The 13,422-nt window shown below is 44.9% G+C and overlaps 1 protein-coding gene across 4 annotated transcripts in view; it reads right to left on the reverse strand.

The window, feature by feature from the left end:
* Positions 1–13,422, reverse strand: part of cenpi (centromere protein I) — a 150,182-nt gene that overhangs the window by 76,164 nt on the left and 60,596 nt on the right. For all 4 annotated transcript variants that reach the window (XM_072505454.1, XM_072505452.1, XM_072505453.1 and 1 more), the window contains 3 exons: positions 11,935–12,026; positions 5,067–5,178; positions 2,506–2,570 (listed from right to left, as the gene is read on the reverse strand). In XM_072505454.1, coding sequence (XP_072361555.1) covers positions 2,506–2,570; positions 5,067–5,178; positions 11,935–12,026 — 269 coding nt within the window. The remainder of the gene's footprint in view (positions 1–2,505; positions 2,571–5,066; positions 5,179–11,934; positions 12,027–13,422) is intronic.

Raw genomic sequence — 13,422 nt, forward strand, 5'->3', positions numbered from 1 at the left:
AAACCACACGACCTGGTCGTGCACTCAGAGCCTGCGCGGACCAGCTGGCAGAGGTATTCACGGACATCTTTAACCTGTCCCTACTCCACTCCGAGGTCCCCACCTGCTTCAAGAAGACCACCATCATACCGGTACCAAGAAGAATCAGGCAACGTGCCTCAATGACTACCGACCAGTGGCCCTGACTTCAGTCGTAATGAAGTGCTCCGAGAGGTTGATTATGAAGCGCATCACCTCCATACTCGCAGAACGCCTTGATCCACTGCAATTCGCATACCGCTGCAACCGGTCCACATCAGACACCATTTCCCTGGCCCTACACTCATCCCTACAGCATCTTGAAAACAAGGACTCCTACATTAGACTCCTATTTATTGACTACAGCTCCGCCTTCAACACCATAATCCCAGCCAAGCTCATATCAAAGCTCCAAAACCTAGGACTTGGCTCCCCACCCTGCAACTGGATCCTCGATTTTCTGACCAACAGACCACAATCAGTAAGAATGAACAACAACACCTCCTCCACAATAGTCCTCAACACCGGCGCCCCGCAAGGCTGCGTACTTAGCCCCCTATTCTACTCCCTGTACACACACGACGGCGTGGCAAAACTTGGTTCCAACTCCATTTGTAAGTTTGCTGACGATACGACCATAGTGGGCCGGATCTCGAATAACGATTAGTCCGAATACAGGAGGGAGATAGAGAACCTAGTGGAGTGGTGTAGCGACAACAATCTCTCCCTCAATGCCAGCAAAACTAAAGAGCTGGTAATTGACTTCAGGAAGCAAAGTACTGTACACACCCCTGTCAGCATCAACGGGGCCGAGGTGGAGATGGTTAGCAGTTTCAAATTCCTAGGGGTGCACATCTCCAAAAATTTGTCCTGGTCCACCCACGTCGACGCTACCACCAAGAAAGCACAACAGCGCCTATACTTCTTCAGGAAACTAAGGAAATTCGGCATGTCCACATCGACTCTTACCAACTTTTACAGATGCACCATAGAAAGCATCCTATCAGGCTGCATCACAGCCTGGTATGGCAACTGCTCGGCCCAGGACCACAAGAAACTTCAGAGAGTCGTGAACACCGCCCAGTCCATCACACAAACCTGCCTCCCATCCGTTGACTCCATCTACACCTCCCGCTGCCTGGGGAAAGCGGACAGTATAATCAAAGATCCCTCCCACCCGGCTTACTCACTCTTCCAACTTCTTCCATCGGGCAGGAGCTACAGAAGTATGAAAACACGCACGAAGACTCAAAACAACTTCTTCCCCACTGTCACCAGACTCCTAAATGACCCTCTTATGGACTGATTTCATTAACACTACACCCTGCATGCTTCATCCGATGCCAGTGCTTATGTAGTTACATTGTATATGTTGTGTTGCCCTATTATGTATTTTCTTTTACTCCCTTTTCTTCTCATGTACTTAATGATCTGTTGAGCTGCTCGCAGAAAAATACTTTTCACTGTACCTCGGTACACGTGACAATAAACAAATCCAATCCAATCCAATCCAAAGTCCCTTTTGTCCATTGTTATTGCAGCTGTCCACTGCAGGTCTAGGAGTGTTCCAAGAACTTAGCTGCAGTTGATGATTTTTAACCCCTTCAGAGCTGATGAAGAGGATTAAGACAGTCCAAAGATGTGCAAGTTTAGATGGGTTGGCCATGCTAAATTTCTCCAGGTGGGGTTGAGGGGTTATGGGGATAGGGTGGGGTTGATGGGTTACGGGGATAGGGTGGGGGCGTGGGCCTATGTAGGGTGCTCTTTCAGAGAGTCGGTGCAGACTCGACAAGCCGAATGGCTTCCTTCTGCACTGTAGTGATTCTATGAATCTAAATCTTTGAAAATGTTTCAGAAACAAACAATGTAAATAAAATGTACAAGACTGCCACCTTCAGTTGGAACTGCTATTTGCCTGTATGTACATAGACATTGATTAGCAATGATCAGATCTTTTTAATCTTTTCCTTGACTTTTTGTGCGATAATGAAGCAACACATTCAGACATAACTGAAGGGTATAGGATAACCTGGCATATCTGCAGATGGAAACCAGAGCAACAATTAACTCCAATTTGAATTCATTATTTGAAAACAAAAAGATTATGGAATGGTGAAAAATCAAAATAGCAATGAATATAAACAAAATTTTGCAAACACAACAAAAATGAAAACATTTAATTGAATTTGTTAGTTAGCCTGCAATCTGAAATACATTTTAAGACTGTTGTTGTGAAACTCGGAAGATGGATGTTCATCGAGCCAAAAGGAGACCAAGTTCTGAAGCACACTCATGGATTTTGCACCACGCACTGGCCAGCACTGTCTATTCCCCAATAAGACCCGAACTAATTATTTTTAAACCAAGAGCAGCATTACTATTTCTGCAGTGGTGGCGTAAAATATCCTGCTAGAAACAGAGGTATCATAGCTAAAGCGTTTTTGTCAGGGGAATGGAGAAAGAGTAGATAAGCAGAATTTTCCTTACCTTGAAATAAATTGAGGAAGTGAAGAACAGCTTCATTAATGGATCAAAATAAAGAGAAATCACATCTGCAATTGCATAAAACAGTGTAAACATGTTGACAATCAGAAGTCTTTGAGAAAGATAGTTTAGCGCCTAGAAAAGTTTTTTTCAAACAAAAAGTAAAATATTGAAACTTTTACATTCAACCACAAAAATGACCCGAAGAGTTAATTTATTCAGAGGTTGATGAAGACTGATACATTGAACATACAGTGCAGAAGGAGGCCATTCGGCCCATCGAGTCTGCACCAACCCATTTAAGCCCTCACTTCAACCCTATCCCCTTAATCCAATAACCCCTCGTAACCTTTTTGGACACTAAGGGCAATTTAGCATGGCCAATCCACCTAACCTGCACATCTTCGGACTGTGGGAGGAAACCGGAGCACCCGGAGGAAACCCACGCAGACACGGGGAGAACGTGCAGACTCCGCACAGACAGTGACCCAGCAGGGAATCGAACCTGGGACCCTGCGCTGTGAAGCCACAATGCTGAAGCCAAACTGATCATTGTCCTAGTCAAAGAACACTGTCCTAGTCAAAGAACACATGAAGCTATTTAAGGGAAAGAAAGTAACAGAAATAGAAAGCAAACAAAGTAGAACAAATGGGCAAATACCATATGTGAAAGAATTTAATTAAATTGAGCAAATTCATCTCCCTCCCATTTTAGCAGTGATTAGAAATTTACAAATTTACAACTATCTAATTAAAAATATTGTGCTGACAATACATTTGTTATCTCATTCCTTTTATGGGACAGAAGGAAAAGTAAGAGTTGGGGGAAAAACGAGAGAGATGAGAGCTAGAGGGAAAGAAATGAGTTAAAGCTTTTTGAGAAAAACTTCAAATCAAAGGACAAGTGAATTTTCAACATGAGTTAAGGATCATGTTGGAACTATTAAAAACTGCTCTTGTCCTCTCATGACCTCTAACAAATAATATTAGGCTTTTTTTGCAGAATCAGAAAAAACCCCAAAAAATTCTATTGAGAATCTGTTTCCCATCTTCAGTTTGCCTTTTCTCAAATAATTCAAATCCAGCTTCATGGTGAGAGTTGCAATCTTTCTAACTAGCTGCTATGTCACTCAAGGCCAACCATAACTCTTTACCCCAGTTGAAAATTCGAACCATTTTTGGGCTTTAAAGACCAATTGCTTAATTGTGGAAATCTATTAGCAACCAACTTTTGATATTTCATAGGAAACCTAATATACGCACCTCAATAGTACCACAACTCTGCCAAGTTTTGCTGGGTCCGAGGACTTCTTCCTCACCCTCGAACCAAAGACTCATATCTTGCTGCTACTCTTTTGCTAAACTACAGGTTAGTATTCCCTGATGCCAATACTGTTTTTCATGCTGCTAAACATTAGTACATCCCTCTCCTAACAATCTCAGATCCTGGGACCTTTCTACATTTTGCAGCACTAGCATTCCAACTTTTGCATGACCCAGAAACTCCTTATGTTGGGTAGATTTTTGATCTACAGGAGACTCGATAGTTACAGTGGGAAAGCAGTAAAGCGGAGTTGAGGCCAAGATTAGTTCACCCATGATCTTTCTGAATGGCAGAGCAGCTCAAAGGGTCAAATGGCTCATATTTCTTATGTTAATTTCCCATTGAAGAATGTCTGATATGAAGAAGTTTAAATCCCCATGTGAGCTTCAAGGGCTCAAAACAAATTAATACTTTCATATAAACTCTTTTTATGTTATTATGAGGTAGCCAAATAAGGCAGAGATGCCTTGTTGAATTCAAACAAGTTCGGCTGATGCCCATTTTCAAAATGATTGACAAAACTGCTGCAGTAACTAAGGTCTAAGATTCGGACTTAAATATTGCGCAGAGAGCAATAAGTAAACTTGAGAATTACCAGTTTGATAACCTAACCTCAAGCATAAATTCAGATGCAAAAGATTCTACCTGACCAATTTCTTTCACTTTAAGTAACATTTCAAGTGTTCTGCAAAAAACAAATTCTAGAACATGCTGTAGACCTCCAAAAAAAAACCTCATGATTGTAGGGTTTCCTGTTAAACCTTGAGAATGGATGAAGAAATTAACTGAAGGAAAATAAGCAGACACATGGGGAGTGTAGAACCCAATGGACGAGAAACATTCATAGAGGATATAACAGAGATTTATTAATATACTTCCATACCTTGAAGGGTCACCCTCCCCGACCTGCACCCAGGGGTTTTTATACTGTAGAGCCGTCCCTATTAAGGGGGAAGCTCCGCCCCTAATTACCAGGAAAGTTCATACTCATTATGGGTTAATGAGAATCGGATGGTGCACACTCCATTACATCCCAGGGGTTCATAGCAGGGAAAGAGTTAGGAGTTTGTTGTTGGGAACCTAAAGGTTTCTAATTTACATTGATGACTTAAATTCAGAGACTGTTTTTATACGAAATTGAAAATTTAATGTAGCAGAATCAAATATTGCATATAGGAAGAAAAAGCAGATGGCAATAATAAATCATGAACAAGTTGTAAAATGTATGACTGCTACCTACCAGAGCTTGGTGAAATCCTGGTGAGCAAGGCAAGGATCTGAGTGCTGCACCACAAACTATCACAAAAAGATAAGCTCTTCAATACAAAATCCTCACAGCATGAAAAACCTTCCTGAAAAACAATTATATCACAAGTCATAGAATCAAATTTCCAACAACACATACACCCCCAACTTGTTCGATGACCCTAATCCAGAATAAGTACTCAAACATATATCTGATAATACCCAAGTCAAATGATGTTGGGGAGGTGAAAAGCAGATTGTAATATTTCTTGGCCAAGTTACGATGAAGGGCTAAGTAAAAGTCATGTTCCTGGTGCTATACCAATGTAAATGCATTAATGTTTTCATTCATGAGATGCGGTTGTCACTGGCTGGACCAACATTGCTTGCCTATCCCAAACTGTCCTCGAGAAGGTGCTGATAAGCTGCCTTCTTGAATCGCAGTAGTCCATATGTTGTAGGAACACTCAGTGTTGTTAGGGAGTTTCAGTATTTCGACCGAGTGACAGTAAGGAACAGTGATTAAGTTCCAGTCCCAAGGATGGTATGTGGCTTGGTGGGGAGCTTGAAGGTGATGGTGGTATTGTCATGCATCTGCTGCCCATGTCCTTTGAGGTGGTAAGAGGTCGTGACTTTGAAATGTGATGTTGAAGGAGCCTTGGTAAGTTGAAGTGCATTTCGTATGTAGTACATACGTCTGCCATGGTGGATTGGTAGTGGAAGGAGTAAATGTTGAAGGTAATGGATGGGGAGCTAATCAAGTGGGCTGCTTTGTCTTGGACAATGTCAAGCTTCTTGAGTATTGTTAGAGCTGCAATTATCCAGGCAAGTGGACTGCATTCCATCATATGCCTAACTTGTGCCTTGCTGACGGTGGAATGGTTTGGTGAGCAAAGTTACTCACCACAGAATTCCCAGTCTCTGATCTGCTCTTGTAGCCACAGTATTTTTTTTAAGAACCCCGCTGATGTTAAAAGCGAGGGTATCCCAAACCCCCAAAGGAGAATTTGGAACACCGGTTCTTAGTGGTATATATTTTCAATTTGGTATACTGGAAACCATGCAAATCAGGGAGTAACAGTCCAATCGTTTTCTGAACAATTAAAAGAATATTTATTGACTTGAAAGAAAAACACGCAAGGATTATAATACACTGTAACAGTACACTTAACTAGTGAATGCATATAGCCATCAGTGTATCACATGAAGATACCTCTTTGTTCCCAACTAATTACCACGCACATATTGTTTGCCCATGTTTGGGAAAACCATCCTCAGTTTCAGTGAAGGCGTAATCTTCTCGGTTTGAGTTTTGGATTATAACCAGCCGCCCTTTTAGCAGAAACTTGTTTTCAGGGGACACTGTTCTCTGCAGCTGGTTGCGGCTGTGATGGTTGCTGCTGCTACGGCGTGCTTTTCTTCAGCTGTTGTGCTACGGAAGTGTCATTTTTTTCCCCTTGATGTTACCCACCCTGTGAATCTGGCTTTTAGCATACAAGTGCTAATTCCCTTGTCTCTCCACTTTGAAGTTACCTCTTCTACACCCCATTGTACTCCCCTAGTCATGTCACATTGGTAAACACTTACTTTTCACACTGGTACATTATTTCGCATATCAAAACAACCCTTCAGGTTGCTGCCCTTATCAATTCCCCTTTTTATCATATGCCAGTTTACCTTTTTGACCTTCATTTTCACCGATTCCTAACAAAATGGCTGGTCCAGTTCAATTTCTGATCATTGGTAACCGCCAGAATCTTGCTCTTCCGATTGCTTAATTAATGTCAACCAGAAATGTACATTTGAAAATTTAACCCCTCCATCCCACAAGAATTGAAAATATTAAGAACCCATGTTTTGAATTCCCACCCCAAAAGTGTGAAAACCCGACCGTGGTGGACGTACCTCTTAGTCCATGGCTACCTTTCATGCGTTGGCAAAGCAGGCCAAGCAGCATATAGTGACTGACTCTTATTCGTCGAGCGGTTGGCTGTCAGGAGATTCCCCATTAGAAACGTCCAGTGACAGAATTTCCGTTGCGGTCGAAAACCTGAGCCTACTGCATCGTCCCCATGAGACGGAGCTGGCGGCTTGGTTCCTCCAAAAGGGGATTGCACATCACAGGGTTCCTACCATAGAGATGATTGAAGTACCTCTTCGATTTCCTGTCTGCTGAATGGTAGTGCCAGGAACCCATTTGGCCTCGTCTCCGAAGTTGCATACGTGCACGTCACCTGGTATGAATAGTCTAGGTGAGACATGCTGAACAGGGCAACACCCCAGCTGCTCCTGCCTGCGGCATACCTTCCTGCCGATATCAGACAATGGCAGGCTACAGCAAGTTCCAAGCCGCGGTCCCATGAGAGGTTCCGCCGGTGCAATGCTGGTGGTGGTGTAGCCATTTGGGATGGCCACGTCCTGATTACAAAATGGACACTTGCAAAGAATGCAGGGAAAACTGGACAATACCGAAAAAGCAAGCAGGTGCAAGGTCTGTCTGTTGATTAGAGCTGTAGCTCTCAGATAGGACCGGTACTGCAGAACCATCTACATACTAACGAGCCATCCCCGGGAACAAAAGGCAACATTTAGGTAAACAATGCTAAGACAGACATTCCGGCGCCAGAGGAGACTGTTGCTAACTTTGCCTTAGTTCAATTGCTCTGTTTTATTACCTTTGTTCTCGAGTCGCCAGGTATCTTTATGATACCGCCACGTGGTTCAAGTCCGAGTAATGATCAATAATCCAATACACCGATTAGTAAGGTTTAAATCAAAGCACATTTATTATACACAGTAATCGCTACTCATACACAAATTCTACGTCTAAGCTACTTCTACAACTAACAGGCCTATACTTAACTTTCGGACTGGCCCACCAGGTCAGGGAAACAAATGGCCGTTCGGTTCGGGTTCTGAGCCTGCGGGATTCGAAGTTGGTATGGATTGGTAGCTAGGTGCGCCTATCTCGTAGCGAGCATTGAATTAAGACTTACGGTTTCGATCTTCACTGCTCCGGTCACGGTCAATGTTGGTTCTTTGTTGCTGGGTGACCCAGGCAGGAAGAAGAGCTGAAGAGGAGCTGCTGAAGAGTGAAGAGGTGGAGAAGAAGAGAAGAGAGCGATTTGAACTTGGGGCTCAATTCTTATAGTCGCCAGGGGCTTCCCACCTTTTGGGGCGGACACTGTACCTGGTCCCAAGTGATTGGACTTTGTCCCAATCGCTTGGTTCGATTTTCTCCAATGCTGGAGCGGTTCCCTGATCGATGGGCGGTCTTGAGGTGCTCGTTTACCTCCTTTTGTGTAGGCTCCTGCTGGCGCCGAAGAGTCTGGTTTTGCTTTGTGTGTCTAAATGTTGCTTATTGTTCCCGGGGATTGCTCATTAGTATGCAGATGGCTGTTGTTTTGTCATGCTGATGGTTGCTGGTATCGATATTGTCTGAGGTAAATACACAGCCAACCTGCAGCTGCTAGTTTTTGTCTTGTTGGCTGACTTTCCCATCAGCCTTTGCCGTTCGCCATTTTGAATCGGGAGTTGGCCATTTTAAGTGGCTACAAGACGAAAACAAAGCAGACCAACGGCCACCTAGGACACGCCCAGCAACCAGGGAATCCACCCTTCTATTGGAGGAAAATCGATAGGAACGATTGGGAAACGGCCCAATTAATTGGGTCAAGTTCAAGGCCCGCCTAAAAGCGCGTGAAGCCCTTTTTGGTATAAAAAGAATTCCCCAAGAGAGAATCACTCCCTTGGCCTTGGCTCTCAGCGAGTAGAGACCCGCCAAAGCTAAACCAGACCAAGTAAGTTCCAAGTCAACGCACGCTACGAGATAGACACTCCTAGTTGCTATCCTGTAAGCAGCTCAACCCAGCAGCCTCAGAACCGAGCAACGGCCATTGTTCCTCTGACTGAGTGGGCACCCGAAGCGAAGTGTAGGCATTTAGTAATAGTGATCATTTAGGTTGTGGAGTTTATGCATGAGTAGATTTGACTGCGTGTAAATAAATGAGCATTGCTTTTGAACTTACTAACTGGTGTATCGAGTCTTTGATCAGTATTCGGTTTTGAACCTTGTGGCGGTGTCGAAAGGTACCTGCCGACTCTTGAGCAAACGTAATTAAACAGAGCCAAATTAAGAGACAACAGCAAGTTAGCAACAGTGGCATGGAGCAGTAACAGAAAAAGCATGCCAAACATGTGTCAAGCGACCCAGAGATCTGCTTGTTCACGCCACACTTGGAATGCTAGGACCAATCTTTCGGCCAACCCATTCAAAGCAGAGTGATATAGAGCAGTAGGTATGTGGCACACTCCAGTCATCTGCATGAAACCCCTGGACTCCACACTAGTAAACGGTGTTCCATTGTCGGAGACCAATACCTCCAAGATGTTGTGTGTACTAAAAGAGAATCCTCGCTCTCGAAGACATTGACAGCACCCTGTGGACGACCATTTGAAGTGCGCGATGAGGAGGAGGAACATGGACCCCTGAAAGGGCCAACAAAAGCGGCATGGAGAAATATCCATGGCCAATCTGGCCGCTCTCAGGTTAGAAGCGACGCCGCAGGTGGTTGCTTCTGTTGCTCCGCGCACAGCGTTCTTCCGTGATTTGCATCCCAGGACAGTGTTCCAACCCGTATTCATACAATGCCAACAAGAGAGCCCATTATTGAATTCTGGTCGACATTATAGGCGGGATGGCACTGTCTTTTCACCTCCACGAATGCCGCTGCCTGCGGTGCTCTCCACGCACACTCCTGGTTCTTTTTGAGTAAACATTGTTGCAAGGCCCGGGATAACCTTCCCATAGTAATTTACAAGCCCCAGGAATGAACGTTTCCCGGCGTGGGGGCCTGTTGGATGACCCACACTTATGTCTTCAACCAGGTGGAGGTTGCTCCTGGCCCACGCGATAACCCAGATAGGTCACATTTCAGGTGGGAAAGCTGAATTTTGTTCTGTGGAGGCAAATGCCAGACTCTGCAAAGTGATGGAGCACCTCAGCCATGTTATTTAGGTGGCCTTGCTTAGTCGTCCATGACCAAGACGTCATCCAGACACACTGCTACGCAGAATATTCTCCATCAGCGCTGGAAAATGCGCAGGCCGATGACACACCAAAAGGTAACCTTGTATACTCGTACAGCCCCCTATGCATGTTCACCGTCACTTACCAACAAGACTCCGCGTCCAGTTCCAACTAGAGGTATGCGCGGCTCATATAGAAATTGGTAAACCAGTGACCTCCAGCCAATCTGGCATACAAGTCCTCAATCCATGGCATTGGATACCGGTCCAGCTTGGAGGCCCTATTCACCATTAATATCATAATCGCCAGAGTGTCGAAATGTGTCATCGGGCTTCATGACGAGGCCAACTGGTACCACCCAGTTCACAAATTTCACCAGCCAGATGATCCCCAAGCTTTCGACCAACTGAGCTCCACCTCTACCTTGAGCAGTAACACATAGGGAAGTTGGCGAGCATGAACATAATTGGTTACGCCATAGGGTCCATGTGGATCTTTGCCATGGCTCTGCGGATTGTCCCCATCCCAGTCTGGAAAATCTTGCGGTACTGCGACAACACCGCGTTGAGGTCTCCCGAGCCCATTTGGAAAACCTTCTGCTAATCAATGCGGAGGCGTGTAGCCAGTCGCAACCTAGCAAACTGGAGCCATCACTGTTCATCACGATCAGTGGCAAACAAGCGGACTGCTGCCCGTTGACCACTGTGTCACCGTGGTCCCCGCTATGGCCAGCAGTTCTCCGGTGTACGTGACCAATTGAGCATCGGTGTCCTACAGCGACAGGAACTGCACTCCCATCCTAGCCTCTAAAAAGTGTGACTTCCAACAACTGAGACAGTGGCACCAGTGTCGAACTCCATTAGCAATGGGGAGACCATTGACCTGACCAGTGACCCTCATGAGGGCGATTTTGGGCGACACAACGCAGTTCAACTGCAGACAATCATTCGTAGACTCTTCCACAAAAATGTTGTGGGACCGGGGTGGCCAGTTCTAGCCGCGTGGCGGTACAACAAAAACGGCGCCATCTGCAGCTCCACTTAATCCTCATTGCCAGCATGGAGTTCACTGAGGCAGACACACGGAAGCTCTGGGAACGAAAGATTTATTCACAGAACTACGCAAAGACTATGTACCCAGGTGCCAGATAGGACTACTGTTCCGGCCCCGGCTCACACTGGGCCGGGTTTATATAATGATTTCCTCTCCCACTGGTAAGGGGGTTCCGCCCCTCAGCGGGGAAGCTCGCATGCCACGAGACTCAGGGGAAGCCGAATCAGCCCGGCCCTGTGGGTCCCATGAGGATTACAACACCATTGATTTAACTTTTTCAATTTCATACCAGCAGTAAGAAACTCGTTTCAGCCTCAAGTGGCTGTTTTTCCTGGTTACTGTGTTCCAAGAGAGTATTTCCACAACATTGTGTTGTGGGCCTGTTGAGGCTACACACTGCCATGGTGGAGTCAAAAATAGCAGTTGTAAACATTTTAGTGTTCAAGTAGATATTCCCATTTATGGTGGAAGTACAAGAATGTCCAGTGCTCTACATAGGAAAATTGATATAAATAATTATACATTGAGGGACAGGGTAAAGCTAATCTTTGATACCCAAATACTGCACATTAGTTGTGATCTTCTGCTGAAACAGGAAACATATGCACTATGTAAAAACTACATGACTACCAATAGGAATTTATTAATAATGTCAAACACGCAGCTGATGAAGAAGGCCAAGCAATGACAAAGTCCCCATTGATCCTCTTCTTAGTTTGTAATCATTTTATTAAAGCATGTTTTCCTCAAGATGCTATTTTGTTGCTCTCAATGTTCTTACCTGTAGAAATTCTTGGGTTCTAATGATGATGTTTAGAAATTCCACAAATTCCTTTTCTTTCTGCAATGAGTCACCGTTGCAGTCTGCAAATTCTATTGAAGAAGGAAAAATATTTGCTTTAACAAACACCCACATGAACCCTGAAAAAGAACTACCTCAATTGGATTGGATTGGATTTGTTTATTGTCACATGTACCGAGGTACAGTGAAAAGTATTTTTCTGCGAGCAGCTCAACAGATCATTAAGGACATGGGAAGAAAAGGGAATAAAAGAAAATACATAATAGGGCAACACAACATATACAATGTAACTACATAAGCACCGGCATCGGGTGAAGCATTCAGGGGTGTAGTGTTAATCAGGTCACTCCATAAGAGGGTCATTTAGGAGTCTGGTAACAGCGGGGAAAAAGCTGTTTTGGAGTCTATTCGTGCGTGTTCTCAGACTTTTGTATCTACTGCCCGATGGAAGAAGTTGGAAGAATGAGTAAGCCGGGTGGGAGGGATCTTTGATTATGCTGCCCGGTTTCCCCAGGCAGCGGGAGGTGTAGATGGAGTCAATGGATGAGAGGCAGGTTTGTGTGATGGACTGGGCGGTATTCACGACTCTCTGAAGTTTCTTGCGGTCCTGGGCCGAGCAGTTGCCATACCAGGCTGTGATGCAGCCAGATTGGTGCATCTGTAAAAGTTGGTAAGGGTTAATGTGGACATGCCGAATTTCCTTAGTTTCCTGAGGAAGTATAGGCGATGTTGTGCTTTCTTGGTGGTAGCGTTGACATGGGTGGACCAGGACAGATGTTTGGAGATGTGCACCCCTAGGAATTTGAAACTGCTAACCATCTTCACCTCGGCCCCGTTGATGTTGACAGGGGTGTGTACAGTACTTTGCTTCCTGAAGTCAATTACCAGCTCTTTAGTTTTGCTGGCATTGAGGGACAGATTGTTGTCGCTACACCACTCCACTAGGTTCTCTATCTCCCTCCTGTATTCTGACTCGTCGTTATTTGAGATCCGGCCCACTATGGTCGTATCGTCAGCAAACTTGTAGATGGAGTTGGAACCAAGTTTTGCCACGCAGTCGTGTATGTACAGGGAGTAGAGTAGGGGGCTAAGTACGCAGCCTTGCGGGGCCCCGGTACTGAGGACTATTGTGGAGGAGGTGTTATTGTTCATTCTTACTGATTGTGGTCTGTTGGTCAGAAAATCGAGGATCCAGTTGCAGAGTGGGGAGCCAAGTCCTAGGTTTTGGAGCTTTGATATGAGCTTGGCTGGGATTATGGTGTGGAAGGCGGAGCTGTCATCAATAAATAGGATCCTGATGTAGGAGTCCTTGTTGTCGAGATGCTCTAGGGATGTGTGTAGGGCCAGGGAAATGGTGTCTGATGTGGACCGGTTGCAACGGTATGCGAATTGCAGTGGATCAAGGCGTTCTGGGAGTATGGCGGTACTATAATAGTAGAATAGTACTAGCTCTTCAATAGGAAATGA

Source organism: Scyliorhinus torazame, chromosome 5 (genome assembly GCF_047496885.1).
Source record: "Scyliorhinus torazame isolate Kashiwa2021f chromosome 5, sScyTor2.1, whole genome shotgun sequence".
Classification (NCBI taxonomy): domain Eukaryota; kingdom Metazoa; phylum Chordata; class Chondrichthyes; order Carcharhiniformes; family Scyliorhinidae; genus Scyliorhinus; species Scyliorhinus torazame.